General features: G+C 39.4%; 5 protein-coding genes, 1 long non-coding RNA gene and 5 other non-coding genes across 12 annotated transcripts; 3 read left to right on the forward strand and 8 right to left on the reverse strand.

Moving 5' to 3' along the window:
* Positions 1–118: 118 nt before the first annotated feature.
* LOC130695385 (mRNA-capping enzyme-like) lies at positions 119–2,162 on the forward strand. Its single transcript, XM_057518528.2, has 6 exons — positions 119–399; positions 708–1,239; positions 1,306–1,491; positions 1,547–1,644; positions 1,707–1,897; positions 1,972–2,162. The coding sequence occupies exons 1-6, from the start codon at positions 302–304 to the stop codon at positions 2,049–2,051; spliced, it is 1,185 nt and encodes a 394-aa protein (XP_057374511.1). The 5' UTR covers positions 119–301; the 3' UTR covers positions 2,052–2,162.
* A 1,571-nt stretch (positions 2,163–3,733) lies between these two features.
* Positions 3,734–4,887, reverse strand: LOC130695396 (uncharacterized). The gene is made up of 4 exons (XM_057518542.2): positions 4,746–4,887; positions 4,376–4,679; positions 4,204–4,312; positions 3,734–4,143 (listed from the first exon to the last, which is right to left on the reverse strand). The coding sequence occupies exons 1-4, from the start codon at positions 4,819–4,821 to the stop codon at positions 3,877–3,879; spliced, it is 756 nt and encodes a 251-aa protein (XP_057374525.1). The 5' UTR covers positions 4,822–4,887; the 3' UTR covers positions 3,734–3,876.
* A 1,215-nt stretch (positions 4,888–6,102) lies between these two features.
* On the reverse strand, positions 6,103–6,175 carry Trnar-acg (transfer RNA arginine (anticodon ACG)). The gene has a single exon. It is a non-coding gene; the product is annotated as a tRNA-Arg (tRNA).
* A 1,994-nt stretch (positions 6,176–8,169) lies between these two features.
* On the forward strand, positions 8,170–10,320 carry LOC130695378 (glutamate receptor ionotropic, delta-2-like). Its single transcript, XM_057518521.2, has 10 exons — positions 8,170–8,246; positions 8,309–8,373; positions 8,432–8,538; positions 8,599–8,686; positions 8,740–8,898; positions 8,955–9,105; positions 9,175–9,392; positions 9,453–9,575; positions 9,638–9,786; positions 9,857–10,320. Exons 1-10 carry the CDS (start codon positions 8,174–8,176, stop codon positions 10,137–10,139), a joined length of 1,416 nt encoding a protein of 471 aa, XP_057374504.2. The 5' UTR covers positions 8,170–8,173; the 3' UTR covers positions 10,140–10,320.
* Positions 10,321–10,474: 154 nt separating this feature from the next.
* Positions 10,475–10,547, reverse strand: Trnar-acg (transfer RNA arginine (anticodon ACG)). Its single transcript has one exon. It is a non-coding gene; the product is annotated as a tRNA-Arg (tRNA).
* Positions 10,548–10,722: 175 nt separating this feature from the next.
* Positions 10,723–10,795, reverse strand: Trnar-acg (transfer RNA arginine (anticodon ACG)). The gene has a single exon. It is a non-coding gene; the product is annotated as a tRNA-Arg (tRNA).
* A 282-nt stretch (positions 10,796–11,077) lies between these two features.
* On the reverse strand, positions 11,078–11,150 carry Trnar-acg (transfer RNA arginine (anticodon ACG)). The gene has a single exon. It is a non-coding gene; the product is annotated as a tRNA-Arg (tRNA).
* Positions 11,151–11,562: 412 nt separating this feature from the next.
* Positions 11,563–11,635, reverse strand: Trnar-acg (transfer RNA arginine (anticodon ACG)). Its single transcript has one exon. It is a non-coding gene; the product is annotated as a tRNA-Arg (tRNA).
* A 168-nt stretch (positions 11,636–11,803) lies between these two features.
* Positions 11,804–13,744, reverse strand: LOC130695379 (acidic mammalian chitinase-like). The gene is made up of 3 exons (XM_057518523.2): positions 12,596–13,744; positions 12,326–12,533; positions 11,804–12,264 (listed from the first exon to the last, which is right to left on the reverse strand). The coding sequence occupies exons 1-3, from the start codon at positions 13,633–13,635 to the stop codon at positions 12,133–12,135; spliced, it is 1,380 nt and encodes a 459-aa protein (XP_057374506.1). The 5' UTR covers positions 13,636–13,744; the 3' UTR covers positions 11,804–12,132.
* Positions 13,745–13,955: 211 nt separating this feature from the next.
* LOC130695386 (lachesin-like) lies at positions 13,956–16,708 on the forward strand. Of its 2 annotated transcripts, none has more exons than XM_057518529.2 (7): positions 13,956–14,117; positions 14,223–14,464; positions 14,539–14,739; positions 14,807–15,003; positions 15,077–15,199; positions 15,361–15,500; positions 16,168–16,708. In XM_057518529.2, exons 1-7 carry the CDS (start codon positions 14,066–14,068, stop codon positions 16,326–16,328), a joined length of 1,116 nt encoding a protein of 371 aa, XP_057374512.1. In that variant the 5' UTR covers positions 13,956–14,065; the 3' UTR covers positions 16,329–16,708. The 2 variants fall into 2 exon arrangements, with proteins under 2 accessions (XP_057374512.1, XP_057374513.1); XM_057518530.2 differs by lacking the exon at positions 16,168–16,708 and adding an exon at positions 15,586–15,728.
* On the reverse strand, positions 16,676–17,915 carry LOC130695416 (uncharacterized). The gene is made up of 2 exons (XR_009002378.2): positions 17,431–17,915; positions 16,676–16,955 (listed from the first exon to the last, which is right to left on the reverse strand). It is a non-coding gene; the product is annotated as an uncharacterized LOC130695416 (long non-coding RNA).
* Between the last annotated feature and the right edge of the window lie 1,162 nt (positions 17,916–19,077).

Consider the following 19,077-nt stretch of genomic DNA (forward strand, 5'->3'; position numbering starts at 1 on the left):
TACGTTTGCTTGCTCATTGCTTTGTTTTCCTCATTTCGACATCTGGATGTGGTGAAACGACTAGTCGACATTTGCCATCGTCTCTTGGGGCTTTTGGCGTTTTATGTTCGATGCGAAGGCCCTCGACAGTCAGTCGAATTTCAAACGCTGAGCGATCGAGTGTTACATGATAATTCGCTTTAAAATATTGGAAACTGCTAATCAGCGTTGTATTTCAACGAGTCACGAATTTACGCAAACGTTATTTCGCATCCGTTAGCTTTGCATTATCTTTTGAGGTCATATTTGGAAACGTTAGGAAATGGAACTTAGACGGCCATTGTCAAACCGCAACCAAACAACCAATTGGCGTTTGCTGGAAAATTCGAGAAATTTTCCCCATCGTCCACCATCATCAGAGTAAGTTAGTGTCATTATTTTAATCGTAAGCACATTTTTGGGCCCGTAACTGTATTCTTTGTATAAAATACCGAGGCTTGTTCAGTCGGTAGCATTAGCATTATGAAATAAGATATGTACCACTGTAGCATTCAGTTCTTGTAACAGAAATTTGATGCCAGTCTCCGAGGATGTTATTGGCCTAGTGACTTATGCTAAAGCCACGTTTAAAACACTCGCGGTGAAATACCTAGAACACAGCTACACTTATAGTCGCAGTGGTTTTTTAAAAATCTAAAACATCTCTTTATCGTTTTTCATTTGATTAGGAAGCGTAATTTTACACGGATCAATCTGGATACAAAATTTTATGAAGGGCAAGATGTGGAAGGCATCCATCTGTTGACAGATTTCGACTATGTGCGACAGCTCCAGATGCGTTTGGGCCGCTTTGCTGATGGACCCGAAGACTTCTTTCCAGCAAATTGGCCCGTCTCACTATCGATGGAAAACATCAGCAAGCTTACGCCCAGCCAGTATGTGGTGGCTCCTAAACCAACTGGACCGCGTTTTCTTCTTTACGTTGACTCTTCCGGCGATATGTTTCTAGAAAACATGACCCAACACATCTTCCGCGTGGATGAAGATCATGCCGTCAAGATGAATTCATTCGATGGGCGACCTATCACTGACACTGTCCTGGACGGTGTCTTTTGTAAAGAGAAACGTAATCGCGATGACAATTGCAGTGGCGGAGAGGAGAGTTCGGAGAAGTTGACATTTGTAATTCGGGATGCAATTCGATGTGAGGGTTTGAAGCTGACAGACATGGGCATAATGGAACGTATTGATTTTGTCAAGGTAAATTAACTGACGATGAAATTGTTATCTAATTCGAAATTTGACTGATATAACATCATTGGATAGGAAGGAATTATGAAACCACGATTGTACGCGTTGAAAAACAGCAAGGAGTCTAACGAAAATGAGGCGTTCAACCTGGATATAGTCGAACACTTCGATGCTTACCAAACTGAGAGCTATTTGGACAATGAATTCGAAGAGCACTATAAATATCCATTTCGTTCATTCGTCTTCTATCCGCGAAGGAAGGTTAGTTTTCGAATTTTTGATATCTTATGCGTATTATTACGTTTCGCTTTTAAAGGGTTACGTCTGTGGAACCGATTACGACATCTTTAAATGGACGGAAAATGAGGTTCAGTTATGCAGTTTTCGTCTTAGAATCCCAAAAGGAATTGAAGAGTAAGAGGCAATGTTTGTTATTCGTTTATAACTCTTACTTGATTATTGTTATTATATTTTAGACCGGAAGAAGCCGATCTCCTCATCGGTGGTCCTTACAGGACAGAAATTAAATGGGAAACAATTCCGCTTACGGATGAACTTCGAAAGCTCGACGGCCAGATTGTAGACTGTCGCTATGTAGATCATCATTGGGTGTTCGTTAAAGAACGTCTCGACCGCAACCATCCCAATGGAAAGAGTGCGCTGTTAGGTATATTTTAACGTTGTTCTTAATTAAACCAGAGAATTTGTAATGTTAATTTCATTTCTCTGATGGTAATGTAGGGAAAATAGGTGCCCAAGAACATCCCGTATCGCGTGAGTTTCTCTTGACATCTTTGAACAAAGACGCCAAATTTCATTGAAAAAACAAATATCATGCATTGTCATTTAAATATTTAACAAAGATTTCTGTTGAAATATGTCGGTAATTGAACAGGGCACCCCTTTAATCGTATCTTAACCTGGAAAAAAATACAATCGTTTATAATAAAAGACCTAAATCACTGGCATTGGGGGTTACGAAAAAGCTCATGACTAGCAATTCGCATAAACGTCGGAATAACGACATACTGACTAGCTCAAAAAACAACCTCGAATCAAAATGGTTCTCGTTGCAATATGGAACATTATCAGCTTCCTTTTTTATGCCGTTTTCTACGTCATTGCCTTTATCTTTGTATGTTTCGCAATCTTCCTTTTTCTCGGTTTGTGTTGCGCGTGTCTGTGTGGCCGTGTTACGTACTACCGTTCCAAAATCAAATTGGTACTCGGAGGATTACCAGAACTGAAATCAAACAAGGGAAAAAGCATACAATCCGTTATGCATTCGCTGGCGAAGAAGGGCATGAACGAGGCGGATGCACGGCCTCTCATTTCCCGGGTCGAACGGTGGAATGAAATGAATCGCCTCGTGAACATGTTGACGGATAATCAACCGGCGCTGTTGGATAATGTGACCAATGACATCCAAGTACTTGTCGGCCATCACGGACTTGAGCAAGATCAACTAGAAGCAGATTTGGTACAAATCATTGTCAACAAAGCACTGGAAGATTGTTCAAAGACACACCTGTTGGCCCATCTCTGTCACCGGTTGATTAAAAGTCAAACCTCCTGGACACAAAGCCTTATCCACCTACTGTTCCAGATCGTCGTCAAAGAGATCAACACACTGGCTGACGTGCGCAAAAAGGATAATGCCATCAAACTAATGGCTGCCATTTTCAAGAGAAAAGTTCCAGGAGTACCTGACGATTGGATCACTGACACAGCCAAATGGTTGATCAAACGCTTCGATGCAGAGATCGAACACTCCAGCGAACAACTGTGCCTCTTTTTGTCGACCATATTAGTCAACGAATACGATGATGACTGTAACTTAATTCCATCGCAACAAAGGCGATTGTTGTCCTGTGTTGACGCACTCGAAAAAGCGATTCGCGATCGAAATGCTAACGTCGAAGAGGAAACTCGCTAAGAGATAAAACCGGAAAATGGAAATGCGTAGTCTCTAGATTGAGTAGGATGTTTAGATTGACTTTCCGCTCAATGATAATTTCAATAAAATATCGTTCAAACTATTCTTGACTTATTTGTAACTCATTTAATTTTAAGAACAACAAGCAGAACACGGATGCATTAGAAAATCCTCCAGTGCAAATCCTGAGAGGTAAACGTTCTTTTGCCTGTCGTAATCGATAAGGTAAACAGCTGGAGTGATAACATGAAATATTAAATCGGTTATCGAAACGGAAACATCACGCACAAAAGCAATCGCGGGAATTTAACGAGGCCCTTGTAGCAAAACTAGACGGATATATGGTTGCCATAATCAGCCATTGACTTCAAAGTTGCGCACAGGGAACGTAGGGTTATGTGTACGATTACGCCAGGTAACCAAACCTGTGATTTCCTACAATGTGCATTTCTTACATCCACGGAAAATAGCCGTTTCCATCAGGATCGCGTACGGATCCTCTATATTGATTGTCAAAAAATGACATGTTTGTTTGGGAGATTGTTTTATTTTTCGAGGAGATACAAACTACGGATAAAGTTCTGAAATGCAATACACTGACGAGGAAGTTGATCGATAAAAAGCAGGGCCACCGTGGTGAGTGAACATCAACAAGCAACGCAACAACCATACAAATTCGTGTTATAAATTAAATAGGATTAAACAATTGATCACTGAATCTTTGATTTGCTGGGGATGGATCGTAGGTTTTTAGTAATTTTCACATTAGTCGTTTTTCGAATGCCATCAGTGGAGATAGCAGATGCGGCCGGAATCGATGCCCTCGTTGCTTTACGTATGTGACTGCTGACGACCACCACCTTAGAGCTGGAATTTTCCTTACGTTTCTGTACTCTGTGTTCTGTTGATTGCTTTACTATCTTCTTCGATCGCACGGCTTCCTCTTTACTTGGATTTTCTTTATCGATTACCTTAGGCTATTTAATTCAATAACAATCAAATCGTTCTCAAGTGATATTTGCATTTGAAAAACATACCGTTTGGATTGGTGGTGTTGTTACAGGTAACGATTGATCTGTTCCAGTTAAGGAATTGTCTTCGTTCGACTCATCTTTACCCGTATCGATTCGATATTTCCCTTTGAAACTAGATAATAAAAATATAATAGATATATTTGAAAACAAAAGAAACGTTGTATAGTAAACTGACCGCGTGAGAGCCGTTGCGACGTGATTGGTGGCTGCCAACCGACTCATTCCTGTCAGTGTTACCTTACCAACGAGATGTTGCGTCCGGATGTGAAGTTTCCTCAGCCAATCTTCCATCTCCTCACCTGTGCACTCGAAATCATCATCGAAATCGCTTGGCAAAACGGCCAGTTGATTGCGATTATCATTCTGTCTGTCTCCATCGACTTCTTCATCATCCAATTCGCCAACCATTTTCTTTTTACGATGGAAGACACGATCAGCCGCGTTTTCCAAGCTGAACATTTTCACTGCCGTCTCGATGGCTTTACAAAAATTCATTCAAATTATTATATTCAACTTAGATGTTAATGTTTAATATCATTTCTTACCTTCATCTTCATCTTGAATTTGTTGTTGAGCTCTCATTTGCCTCCTAGGCATGTTGACGTATTCGGCTTTCTCCATTTCTCAAACAGCTCAAGAAAACTGACTACCTCTCTAGTTTCGAAACTTTAGCAAACTACAAAACAATACGTCTATGCAATACCTGTCAGCACTACCAAACCTCTTGTTTGTTTTTCATTTTTGGAAAGGGGGGAACGATTTTAGTTTGTTCCGTCCAGTGTTCATACCCAATCCGAATAGAAATCAATGACATGGGGCGTGGACTGAGCTGCCATTCCCATTTTGAAATCATATTTGTATGGAGCTTTTCTGTATACTGCATGGCGTGCGTTCAAATGACAGTGAAAAATGGAAACCATATATACCATTCGTTATTGTAGCGCTCGTCCAACATTCTATAGCAACTCGGCTTGAAATATAGTGGACATGATTGAAGCCCAAGTTATACGCCTTCGATCAATCAAAATGTTTTGGCAGCATATCGAATAAAGTTCCCATGGCACATTCCACCGTGTCATAGACAAATGATTTTGAAGATAAAGATGTTTTCTTTCCACATTTGTAAAACCTGGTCTAAATTTCAGTCTTTATAATGTGAAAAACTATTCATGACTGTTGGTCAGTAGCAGTTAATGAATCGTATATGTACAATAAAACAATATGCAATAAAAGACATAAATTTTTTTTTAGCATGTTTTTTTTTTCTTGTTATTGCCAATACTACTGAAAACGGCACGCTATCTTCGCCTTTTTTCTGCCCGTTCGCAATGCTATACTTATGTTACATCACGTTATCGGTCGATGGAGAACTTTTGTTTTGCTACTTATTGGCCGATTAAACGAATTGTTTGTTTTCGTTGGCTTTGACTGTACAAAACTGAATGGAATGACCTTTTAAAAATTACGTGTGCTGTAGACCTGTTAACATCCCTCAATAGCAGGGACAATCTGATGGCAAAATAATGGTATATCTGTTGTATTGGTAGAAAGGGAGAGGCGGAATGGTTTATTGACGGAGAAGTGACTGATTGTATTACTTATTTATTCAGGACAAGCTTTTTATCCTTGAAGTTCGTGTCACGCTAATAAACAATCAAACTGCCTCTATGGAACTTTTCGCCAAGTTTTGTAGAGAAACATGTTAGTTGCGTTAACATTATACAATTCATCAATTTAAATTGGTTTGAGGCGTTTGATTATAAAGCCACCAAACGCCTTGAAATGGAACTGCTTTTCTCCTGTTTGCTACCAATCCATCCGGAGCTGTTTCCTACGCTCCACTAAAGCTATGTCTGTCAACGAATAGACATACGAAAAGCAAGAGGAAAATGATGATGTCTCTGATCCTGCCAGGGATCGAACCTGGAATCTCTTGCTCCGTAGGCAAGCGCCTCATCCATTGGGCCACAGGACCATGTTAATTTAGCAGCTAAGAAGTTAAGAGTATAAACAGTGCAATTTGAGCTCCCAGTCTTCTTCACCATGTTTTATTTTCGCACTTTCCACCTCCAGTTGCCTATCACCTTGAACAGGAAAATAGAAAAGCAGCCTTGAAAAAGTAATTAACGATCCATGAAGATACCCAAGAACAGGTTTCCTTGCGGAATAGTTTCAGACATTAGAGAAGCCTTGGATTGGATGGATCTAAAATACATTTTGGCTGTCTCGCTTTTCTCAAGCAATCGCTTATGAAATACTCGGAGAACGGCACACAATTATACGCTGCTTTGCTGTAATGACGGATCCTGTTTTTTTGCATATAATTGTCATGTTGCTCATTACTGCTATACGGATATTGATTGATGCTAACCCAATTTTGTAATACGTCGTTGCGGAGATTACTAGATTATTGTTAAATGGGTCGTGACATTCGCTTAAGCCTATAATTACATTGCCAAGTACATCTGATAGTAATTGCTGCGTGTAACGTTTGTGTCTGTTCAGGTAGGATCGTTTAAATGATGGGATGCAACCAAAACTCGAGAATCGTTAGCCCTAGGTCGAACTATTTATTGCCTTATACCTGATGGTGAAAGTAGATCGTTAGCAAGTAGGTATAATTAGGCATGCTTTAATTCTAGATAACACATAACAAAATATTATTGACCATATCTCATTTGTTAGACTAAATATTACGTGATAATTAGTCCACAATGATACACTCTCAGGTTATTACTGCTCTCGTGTAACCATCTAACCTACGATAAACGTTAATTTCCTTCCTTACAGTACGTGATGACCCTCCTTTATAAGTGTAGCCGTGCTCATCTGTTAGGCTGACGAGTCAAGAAGGATATTTCCAGTCGACGAGACGTCTTGATTTAGCTGTCCACTGCCACCGAATCAAGACAGGTAATAAACTTACAGGTTACAAGGTCCAGTTCCTCATGTTTTATATTTCAACAGGAAATGCACAAACAAAGGAAAAATGTCTTTCTACCGTACTCGGTGCTACTCATCTTAGCTCTGAGCTACACGACAGTAGCATCCCCCTATTATTATACCGAACCTCCTCCGCAAGCCAGCCCGTCAGTCGTGTCACCACCTGAAATTGATCTTTCCATTGAACCGTATCCTGTTCCTCCACATTCAGTGTCATCTTATGCTGCTCCTCTTATTGTGCCATTACTCTTTGCTGATTATCAACCGTTTCCTCCAAGCACGAACGCATCCACCGAAACCGCTACTGAAACGATAGCCAATGGAGAATACGGAACTGATTGGAGTTTAACGAGTACAGACTATGTCACTGAGCCTAGTGAGACTTACGATACGACTCCTGGTGATACAAATTTCTGGATTTTAGAGCCAACGTCTTATGGATCTGATCCTTATGAAGGCACTACGAACGTACCTATTCATTTGCCGTATCATATTGAAGCAATACTTTAAGTTGATCATCGTATCAATAGGCGTAATGAAAATGATTGAGAATCTCTACTGTTATTTAGTTTGACATCCTATGGGATTGTTGGAATTTGCACGTACTTGTTTTTCTCATTAATACAACTGTTCATCTATAGCCGTGTCGCTTGGCTTAAAGAAAATGTCAAAGACGGAGAAAACAAATCAGCGTTGCCTTTGACAACATCAATTGATACGTTCTTATACGAACTGTGCATGCAGATGTGGAGTTTATGTGAAAGTTCCCTTGGTGATCGTAAATAACGAATAATTGTGGAAATTATTCAACCAAGAATTTTAGCCAGCCGTTCTTCCGTATTCGTTTCCATGATGAAGTTTTCAAGAAACTGGGATTTGTTTTTGGATTTGCATCGGCATGTGTAAACAAATACGAGTGTAGGGGATTGATACGAGTCCCTTTGCAAGTGGCAAGGTTCCCACAAGTCAGATACATAACGAAGAAAACATAGTAGGCTACTTGCAAACTGTTTTTGACCATTCCATGAGAATGACGTGCTTTTGTTACCATATTCTATTTCTAATGGTGGCTGCCGTTTCAGTAAATCCATCAACTTATATTAGTAAATTATAATAAACATTTCAAAAACAAGTTGTGTTTCTTAATGATTACGGATTTTTAAAGAATCATCGAATGGAATGCAACGAACATTTTTCCAAGGACGTCAATTCAAGATTGGAATCATTAACGTAAGTTACCTTGTTTAATCTTATGTTTTAAAATGTAATAACAAGACAAAACAAAAAGATTCCTCCATACGTATTGGCCCAATACGATACTGGAGGCAATATCAGTTACGTCGATGGTTTCGTTCCACAAATGATTTCGTGGATGGCAGAAAAATATGATTTTACGTAAGTATCTTATGATATAATTATTACAACAAAGACCTGTACCGTCTTTCTCGTATTTAGCTTCAAATATGTAGAACCACCAGACGAAGCTTTTGGGGCGTTCATTAACGGTTCCTGGAACGGTCTTATTGGAATGGTGGTCCGTGAGGTAAACAAAACATTTTGCCAAGTTAATTCTTTTATTGTGACGACTTTGATCAGGAAATTGAGATTGTGGGAACAGCATTATCGGTGACGTATCCACGATCTCTTGTCGTCGATTACACCTGTGCATTTTCTGAAGACCCAATTTCTTTATTAATTCCTTTCCCTCAACTAGACAGCACCATTTCTGGCATCATTAAACCTTTCCAATACGAGGTGTTGTCTTTTTATTAGACAGTAACATCTTTCTAAACTACTATTCAAATTCCTAGGTATGGATTGGGATTTTTCTCTGTCTACTAATTGCATCTGTCGTCATCTGGTTGATATCTCGTGTTCAATGGCGCATCTATCGTCAATCATTTTACGGCCAGACGGGATGGTTCCCTCATTTTTGGTTCCTCTTTCGTGTCGTAACCAATCGTAATGAACGACCGTCACGCTCGATCATTTACCAATTAACAAGCATATTTTTTTATGGATCGATTACAGCTAGCGGTGTCATCACTTTTACATTGGCCACGAGAATAGTAGTGGCATCTTGGTTGCTGATGGGCACTGTGTTCGTCAATTGCTACACCAGCAGTTTGTTATCTTATTTGATGGCCCCTACGTTCTTACCATTAATCAGCACAGTCCAAGATTTGGCAGACAGCCGTGACATACAGATAGCAGCGCCAAAGCATTCTTCAGTCGATTCTGCCTTATTCGTAATATTTGAAAACATTCGTTAATAAATGCAAGCTAATTATTTTTTTGTGAATCGACAGGCGGCAACAACCGGCCCATTTGCTAAACTTGGCGAAAGTCTTCGAGCCCATCCCGAAAATCTTCTTAGCATGTCGAATAATATTGAAGACATAGTGTTTCATCAACGGAAAGCTTTTTCCTACGTAAGATTGCATGCATAACATTTCATTTAATATCTATTGATTGGAAACATTTTGGTTTACAGCAAGAAACTTCGCTGAAGCAAAGAATCTACAATGACTTTAGGAGTCATAAACAATGTCGACTTTTCATTGCTAAAGAACATCTTTTTCCTGATCAAATTGCATTTGCCCTAGCGAAAAGAAGTCCTCTGACGAAAGCCTTTAACTACGAGTATGTTTTAAATAATTTTATGAGATTTATTTTTGAATTATTAAGAACGTTTGGTCTATTTAAAAATAAGGGTTACTTGGCTCAGGCAACTTGGATTGTTAAAGCATTGGATAAATTCTTATTTACCGAGGCCTTATCGATGCTCTGCCCCACTTTCTTCGTTTCGGCCAACGCCAAACGAACGTCTGACTCTTAATTATCTTTCGAGTGCTTTCCTACTTTACGGTGTCGGCATCAGCGTTTCTGTTTTGGCTTTCACGTTGGAAATTATTTTCACTTGGTGGAAGAGACATGCAATTAAGGTCACGCCATTCAATAATCGAAAAAGAGGTTTGCGTGCTGGATGGAATTAGGTTAAATTTCTTATTTCCTTATTGCGAAAGAAAGAAACTGTAACACTTTTCACTAAATGTTTATACTACATCCTCCGCTTATTCCTAACTAAATGTTTAACTTAGGCTTACTGCCTTATCTATTCAAATAAATATAAAGATCCGTCGGCTATGGTTTTATAGGAGTCATGTGATATTACCATAAGAAGATAAAAAGAACTTTCTTTCACAAACTTTACATGGTCATTATACAGAAGCTAGAGAGTTCAATAAACATAACTTGTATGTAGAAATTTCTTGGCATTATTTGATGTGGGATTATACTTTAAGAAAAACTTATTGTGATTAAGAAAAATTGAGCCTGCCAGGAATCGAACCTGGAATCTCCTGATCCGTAGTCAGGCGCGTTATCCATTGCGCCACAAGCCCTGTTGTTTAACACAACTTACGCAAGTAATAATTAGGCATTATTCGTGTGGAAAAAAACATTCCGAAAGGAAATTAAATAAGATAAAAATTATACACGTTTTTGAAAGAACTCCACCAAATACGATGTTAAAATGTAGAATATTTTGACGGAAAACTGTAAATTGAAAAAAAAGAACGAGCCTGCCAGGAGTCGAACCTGGAATCTCCTGATCCGTAGTCAGGCGCGTTATCCATTGCGCCACAAGCCCTGTACTCACACGAAAATCTTTGCAGAGTGAACCGACGTATAAGCAGAACGAAATTTTCACAAACATACCAAATATATCATTTAATCAATTTTGCCTAACGTAAAAGACGCACGCAGTGCAAAAGATAATCAGAATGATTCTGTACCGTTAAGTAGAGTGAACATAACAATTGCATAATAGAAAATCACTTTTAACTTATTAAAGTAAAGAGAGCTGTACTAGTTTTGAATACTTACGTTAAATACGTCATATTAATAAATGTGATGCGCAAATAAAACAAAATGAACCTGCCAGGGATCGAACCTGGAATCTCCTGATCCGTAGTCAGGCGCGTTATCCATTGCGCCACACGCCCTTGAACAACTTTAGATTTGCAAAAAACGAATTCAAGGTTCAAGTAAAGCAAAACAAGTCAAGTTCAAGTTCAAAACACCATTGAAAATGCCAATGATTTAATCTGGAATTTTCTCCTACGAAGGCAGACGCCTTATAAGACAGGTTTGATTAACAACACGGTTATAAAATCATTCAGGTTTTTTTTTAAATTCCCCACTCCACAAAGCCATATAACTCACAGTGTTGGGTAGGTGAGAAAACAATAAGATCATCCAGGGATCTTGTTTTGCATTTTAACGTTCAACTTCAGAAAATATTTATTAGATTTTCGTTTTACTATTTTATCCCCTTTGTACTAGAGCAACCTGCAAAAAATTCCCATGTGGATTTTAAAAACCTTAATATATGCATATTTTTCCCGAAAGTAAAAATGAACCTGCCAGGAATCGAACCTGGAATCTCCTGATCCGTAGTCAGGCGCGTTATCCATTGCGCCACAAGTCCTTACACAGTATGGATTCTTTATAAATCCGTAACTGAGTCTTGACTAACCCCTAGGTGACCCAAAACAGCTGCTTCTTCAAAAGCATGGGTCAACAAGCAAAGGATCTGGTATCTCTTGCTTCATAGATGAGCGTCGTTTCCTTGGATCAAAGTTCGCATGTCTTCATGAATAGTCCTATGATGTGAGTTACTTTAGAAGTGCATTTGAGTACTACAAACAAGTATACAATCGATAAACTGTAAGAACCAGGATGTCATCCTAGAAATGTTGATAAAAATCAAAGTTAGGAATAGGTGATTTTAATGATAGGTATGTGAGGTAATTGATTTATTTGAGAAAATTATTGGTGGACTAGGTGATGTTTTGATATACGTGAGAGGTGACTAGAGCTATTCAATGCGCCAAATATTATAAAAAGAATCTAATATAAATATGCAATAGCTTTATAAAGTGATTGATGTGTTGAGAGAAAAATAGATATGACATGACCATACAACTATGTTGTCAATCCACGCAGTATTGATTTGATCAAAGGAAATGTGTTGTTCCCGCAAATGTTATTGTAGTCGTCACAATTGAGATCGAAGACCATAACTCCACCAAAATAATTGCTTCTTATCCACTTTGCCTATGTAAACAATAATATTTAAATGTGGGATTGCCAGTTTTCAAATAAATTTATACAATACCTTTTCTTCTAAACTCTGCTCATCGTCGTAAGAGATCCAAGACCTTTTGTGATATGCAAACGGTACACGGCTGTCTACGTCAAATTCCCGAACTCCGCCATTGGCCAGAAATTGGCACACTACTGGATATGCAATCTGTCCGCCCATACCAACAGTACCAGCACCGATGGCCGGGGCGTAGAGACCATGAAAGCTCGGATTGTACAATCTGGAAGAATTAAAAATTAATGCATCGTATTAAATATAAATTCAGGTAGAGCTTTGACTTACTGATATGTCTGACCGTAAGTTGGCAATCCTATAACTAATTTCTCCCTCGGCATTCCTAGTTGCACCCAATAAAACGAAGTCCAGTTCAAATTGACTGTACTGAACATGTTCCATTCATCGGAGCGAGGATAGAGCGGCGAATTGTGACCCGTAAGGGGAAGGTACCATTTGAACGAATGAAAATCGTATCCCATCAAGGATACAAAGTCCACATATTTTGCCATTTGAGCTACGCGATAACTTCGATCAATGATAGACTTGGAAGCTGCTACAGCCACAGATATGGTAAGGTTATACAAAGGATTCTTGTAAACGTAGTGAAGCTCCTGCAGCAACATTTGGAACATGAAACGTTCTTCAAACGGCCGATACCATGCGGGAAACTCCCAGTCTAAATCAATTCCGTCGAATCCCATTTTCTTCAAATAATTGGCGGAACTGACGGCAAACTCTTCGCGGTCTTCCAGTGTTTCAATTACACTATGAAAACCTAAATCATTATTGGCTCCACCTACAGAAAGTAAGACTTTCAACTCTGGAGCAATTTTCTTCAATTCAATGACTTCTTTGTAAATGACTTCATCCTTTTCACCAATAGGGGTCAATAAACCACTGGAAATTTTGGCAAAACCAATGATGATGTGCGTACAAAGAGCAACATCAATTTGGCCAGGTTGAAGGAATGGCCATTCATCACTGGGTACTGTGTAATAGCACACTCTTCTAAAACTGTGATTAATCTGTTGTTGTCTTCGGGTGACATGGTATTTTTTTGGACCATGTAGATGTCGACTGTGATGGCGAGCAGCCCTGCTATAAACTTCCTGACGATATAGTCTATTGGTTATTCCCGGAAGAAATAAGGTAGCGTTTTCAAAATTCCATTGATGTACAGGAGGCCCCGAAAGACTCGTTAGCTTGGTTGATGATGTGAAACCCAAGAACGTCAGGCTTAACTTAGACATGAAACCGTAGATAACGAAAAGTACGCACAGTACTATAGCAATGCTAAGCATTTTTGAAATCATGGTAATCGTCATTTTGAGATTTATCGTATAAAAACACCAGTTTCATTCACATCACAGTTAGTAAAGCTGTTTTCTTTAATAATTTGTCAAAATTTTTCTTTTTTTTTTACTTGTTTTATCTCTCAAATGCAACGTTGCCGAGTTTCACTGACTCAGAAAGATTTCTGGTGATATTATATGAAAAAATGCTTTCAAAATCACTTAAAGTTTACTATTTATTTAAATATCAAGTCACATATGTAAGAGAAGGGATCGCAATTTTATTTTCACAGCGAAACAGTTACCTTTTTCAACAAGTCCACAGGTGGTGAAAGTAAGCCTCAGGTAAGAGGTGGCGCAACGATCGGTGCATTTCAAAGCACAAGTTTTGGGAGTGGCGTCTAAAATTTTTGTTATTTTTTTTTATCGATTTTAACTTGGTTTCACATTTTGTTTATTTATAATGAATTGGACTAGAGTAGCAGCCGTACTGGTTACCCAGTTTTTAATTATCGGTAAGTTTTCACATGATATTTCGTAGGGTTTCATGGCTGAAAACATATGGACGTCTGTCATTTATCGATGCATGACACCAATAACATTTATTATATATTTTTTAGTAACGGGCCAGAGATTTCCGACGATTTCCTATATTTCCCAAGAAAAAGTAATAGACATTGGTGGATCTATTGAGCTGGAATGCTCTGTGCAGTATGTTAGAGATTTCCCCGTTTTGTGGATTAAAATGGACAGTGTTGATCCTTCAAGAACTATTCCACTTTCCACTGGTTCAAATCTCATTGTTAAAGATAGTAGATTCAGCTTGCGATATGATCAAGCCAGTTCAACTTACACTCTGCAAGTAAGAACAATTTTAACAAAACCATTGTTTCATTATGGTTGGAATGCAATAATACATTTTCTCCAAATTTTTAGATCAAGGATATTCAAGAAAACGATGCTGGAAAATACCAGTGTCAAGTACTGTTGACAGTTACTGAGAAAATTTCTGCAGATGTAGCAGTCTCTGTTCGTATTCCACCCATCATTTTTGACAATTCCACAAGATCGGTGGTAGTGAGTGAAGGAGAAGGTGTAAAACTTGAATGTTATGCTGGTGGCTATCCAGCACCAACAGTATGTCCATAAATCCTTTTGGTTTTTCCATATTTCCTCATATTATTTGATCAATATTCACAACCAGGTATCTTGGCGGCGTGAAAACTACGCCGTGCTACCCACCGGAGGGTCTCAATACCGTGGCAACATTCTAACAATCCCGAGCGTCAACAAAAATGACCGTGGCACCTACTACTGCGTTGCTGAAAACGGCGTCGGCAAAGGCAAGCGACGCAATATCGCAGTTGAAGTAGAGTTTTCACCCGTGATCACAGTACCCAGGTTCGTAAAAGAAACTAATCAAATCTTTGCATGTCTCTTTGCAACATATTCAGTGGCATGTTTGAAATTCTAGACCCCGACTAGGACAAGCTTTACAATACGATATGGACCTTGAATGCCATGTTATTGCGTATCCACCTCCAGCAATTACTTGGTGGAAGGACGAAGTTCAGTTATCCAATAATCAGCATTACAGGTACGATTCCCTTTTCATTTACTTTATTGTGATACGTATTTTTCTCTCATTGGTTGTTCGTACTGATCAATGATTGGTACTATTGCATGCCATTTTCATATTCAACCCAAAACAAAATTCCGATTTTTATTGTTTCAATGTGTATCACCTCTGATTTTTAGCATTTCTCACTTTGCCACCGCCGACGAGTTTACCGACACGACGTTGCGCATCCTGACGGCCGAGAAACGTCAATACGGTCAATACTACTGCCGGGCAGCCAATAAGCTGGGCAGCGACCAGGCTTCGGTCGAGCTCTTTGGTATTTACAAATCATTCCGGACATGCAATCCTATGCATTTTTACTGTTTCGTAGCATGTGCCTGACATTGTTGTTGTTGTTACAGAAACGGTCATTCCCATATGCCCGCCCGCATGCGGCCAGAACCTGTTTTCGGTTAGCGTCGCCGCCTCCCTCGGAGGAGTCGACATCCTTCTGCCCGTCCTTTTGCTCGTCTGCATGTTTCGTCGTTTCTACTACTAAAGAGACGACGACAACGACTGGGTAAATTTATTGACGTCATAACGGAAATGTGTTGATTTCTCTTTCCGGCGGGCCCGTTTTTCGTGGGCCGTGCACGCACACACGAATCACACCGAGACGAAGGATGACTCCGTCTCGGATCAATATACGAATGATATGGAGAAAGGGGGGAGGGGGTACGATGGGTGGAAGGAGCGTGCGATCTATTTTTATGATACAACGGGAACCACCAGTGAGTGGAGATGTGTAATAAATCAACCGCTCCATTGCGCCGACGAGGAAGCAGACCGTGACTCGAAACTCGCCCACATTTTTTTTTTCTTCATGTTATTGTTGCTGTTCTTGTTACTGTTTTCTTTCTTAGTTGAATCAAGCTCCATTCTTTTGAAGCAAACCCGAAAGAAAACATGATCTCGTTGTATCTCATTGTCTTTTGTGTTTTTAGAGACGGAGATTGGCTTTCGAAGATATCCGGTCCTACTTCATTGGACATCAGAAAGCAGAAGCCGAGCAACATCCGATACTTTTCTTAGCGTTTGTAGCCCAAACATCTGCTCATGTCTCGTGCAAATCACATTTTTCTATTTCTTTTCATCTCTACATTGATCTTCACTTTGCAACTCAATCCCTCCATTTTTTCTAACATTTTAATTGACTAAACAGCAACACTTTTGTGTTTTTAATGTTCAAGTTGTGAGCCACGACTGCCTAGCGGTAATGTAAAAATTGTGTACCTTAACAGACAACAACATTCAGGTACGTTTAGTATAGAATGCGCACACATTCCATCACATATCGATGCTGGTTCTTGTCCCCCCCCCCATTGTATCCAGCCAGGAATGAATTCCCTTTTGGTTGGATATGAATATGTCAGGGATTGTGTCTTGTTTGTTTTTTTATCTCCCTTTTTTTATTAATCTCAATTTCGCGCAAAAGCATTAGTGCCACAACAATACGTTGAACAAATAAAAATGTATTATAGTTTCTTTCTTTTGTTTTTCCCAAGCTTATTCCGGCCATGCAAAAACCTGGGGAATCCTCCATTGACCTTGCCTCATTGTCGTACTGTACAACGGTTTTATTTTTGTGTAAATCCAGCACGCAAACTCCGCAGGGATATTACGGCAGCGAGGAGAAACTTGTTGGCTCTGTGTCTGCGGTGTTTTTCAGGTGTAAAGCGAAGAATTACTTGTTTTCTCCTCCTCTTTCAGTAGTCGGGGACATGAATGTATTCTGCAAAGCGGAACGAAGTTTCTTAAACTTTTTTTTATTTTCCGAGTCGTCACAGCAAATGAAAAAGAAGGGTAGATTCTAGAAATGAATTATGAAAAGTTGCTCTTTTCTGTGGAATAAGTCGAGTGGAACGGGTTGATAACACCGCCGTGTGTGAAAGGGGTCGGTTTTTGGTTGAAAAGGGGGGGATTTCAATGCAATCAAATTCCCTTTTCTCTCATTTAGGAAACAAGTTTTCGATAAAATAATGTTTTCTAATTTTTTTTTCCTTTTCTGGCACGACTTTGAGAGTTGGACGACGACATACGCCCTATTAAGTGAACGAACCGAGCGCGATTATGATGAGCTAGTAATAAACAGGTACTACCCCATCTTTTAGTGTCATCTGCACACGCAATGTACGTGTTCTCTTTCGACAATTGTTCAGAACTGTAATAATGCACTATGTTTATAAGACTTTTGTAAAGCTGCTTACTCCTATTGTGTTTACGAGAAACGTCACAGTCCTAAGTTGAAAAACATATCGAGGAAGAGTAGCAGACGTCAATGGCTGCTGTGTGCAGACCTGCAATCATAAATTAAAAAAGGTTCTTAAAAACATGAAAAGAAACGAGTTTTATGTCGTCATAGGGCTATGCAATAAAGCTAGAGAGACTACTTAACGATGTATGGGGGGCACAGACGGAAGTCTAGCCATCAAGTATCGAGTGACAGGCTTGAAATATCCCAACCGACAAAAAAGAAAAACTCAAAATGGCTCCGACCACTCACTGGCAAAAGTGCAGTGCTGCTGGCGGTCTGTCTTGACCGCCTTCGCTTAGCGTGTGTAGCTTTTCACTTTTCACCAGGCATCCTATTTCAAAAGAATAGTATTTCTCTCTTATCTTTCTACGATATCCGTCAAATTGTGTCGTCTTGTCGTAAAAAACAAACAAAACACAGTTGTGGGTTCTCACCTTTTGTTTCACAGCGATCGCCTCGAGGCCAACCGAAAAGTGGCTATTTGGTGTCATACTTGACGATGACTCGCCAATTGGTTAAAATCACACAAAATAATATTCTCGTATTTCCTCGTCCGCAAATATCTATCGACCTAAAGTCAATGGCCCGAGCAAACAAGGCAACCATTTCTCTCTTTCTTCCTCCTCGAGCAGATGATAATCTTCAGTTTACTCTTTTCCGTTACATAGCAGCTCGTTAACCTACATTTGTTTTCTTAACTTTTTCACGGTTGAAAAATGTTCATGAAACTGTTACACAAGTGTATATACCTTTCCAGAAGAATGTTATTTTAATTGCATTAAAATGTACCTGCCATTTATTTTGTGGGGGGAAGCAAAAAAAAAAGCCACCTGTTGAAATAAATAAGAATATGACGTTGCCAAAGCAAAAAAAAAAAAAAGAAGTCAATGAGTCATTGGCTACTTGTTGACATCACTGGCGTGTATGTTTCTCGTACCGGTAAGGCTTCTCTCTCTCTTTTTCCCCTGCAGATCGTGGAACCAATTGTTGCTGACTGGAATTTAGTCGTGAATGTTCGACACGGCCATTTCTTTTTCGTGTTGTTCGATTTCTAGACGACATCCTCGAGACAATACATGAAATTGCAACGTCTTTTTTTTTGTTTCTTTTTTACAACTTGATTTCTTTGTTTGATTGGAGCAGAAAACACGTGGGTCCGAACCCCGCCTCAAATGTCGTGGACGCCATTACCTGGTTTGGGAACGACAGTCGCCATTCGAGTACACACACATTCTTCAGGGGATTAGATGCCAAATAGAATAGAATTAAGAATGCCAGCCGTTTGCAAGGCTATACCATTGATTTTTTTTTCTTTTCTTTTTTGGGGAGAAAACCTTTTTCGCCATTTTTTCTCCTTTCCCCACGAGAATGCATTAACGTTTAGATGCAGTTGTTATCCCTTTGGGGAAGATATTTCCAGATATATTTCGAAGGTTATAGGTAGGTAAAGAAAAACTTTTTGCAAAAAGAAAAGGTGTTTTGGTACACATGGCGGTTGGTCGGATTCTTTTTCTTACCTTTTTTACCTTTGAAAAAAAAAGAATCGTTGGATGGTGGCGCCCCTGGTGTCAGAAATTTGAAACTAAACCCCGCGCGCGCC

This window comes from Daphnia carinata, chromosome 7 (genome assembly GCF_022539665.2).
Source record: "Daphnia carinata strain CSIRO-1 chromosome 7, CSIRO_AGI_Dcar_HiC_V3, whole genome shotgun sequence".
Taxonomy (NCBI): Eukaryota; Metazoa; Arthropoda; class Branchiopoda; order Diplostraca; family Daphniidae; genus Daphnia; species Daphnia carinata.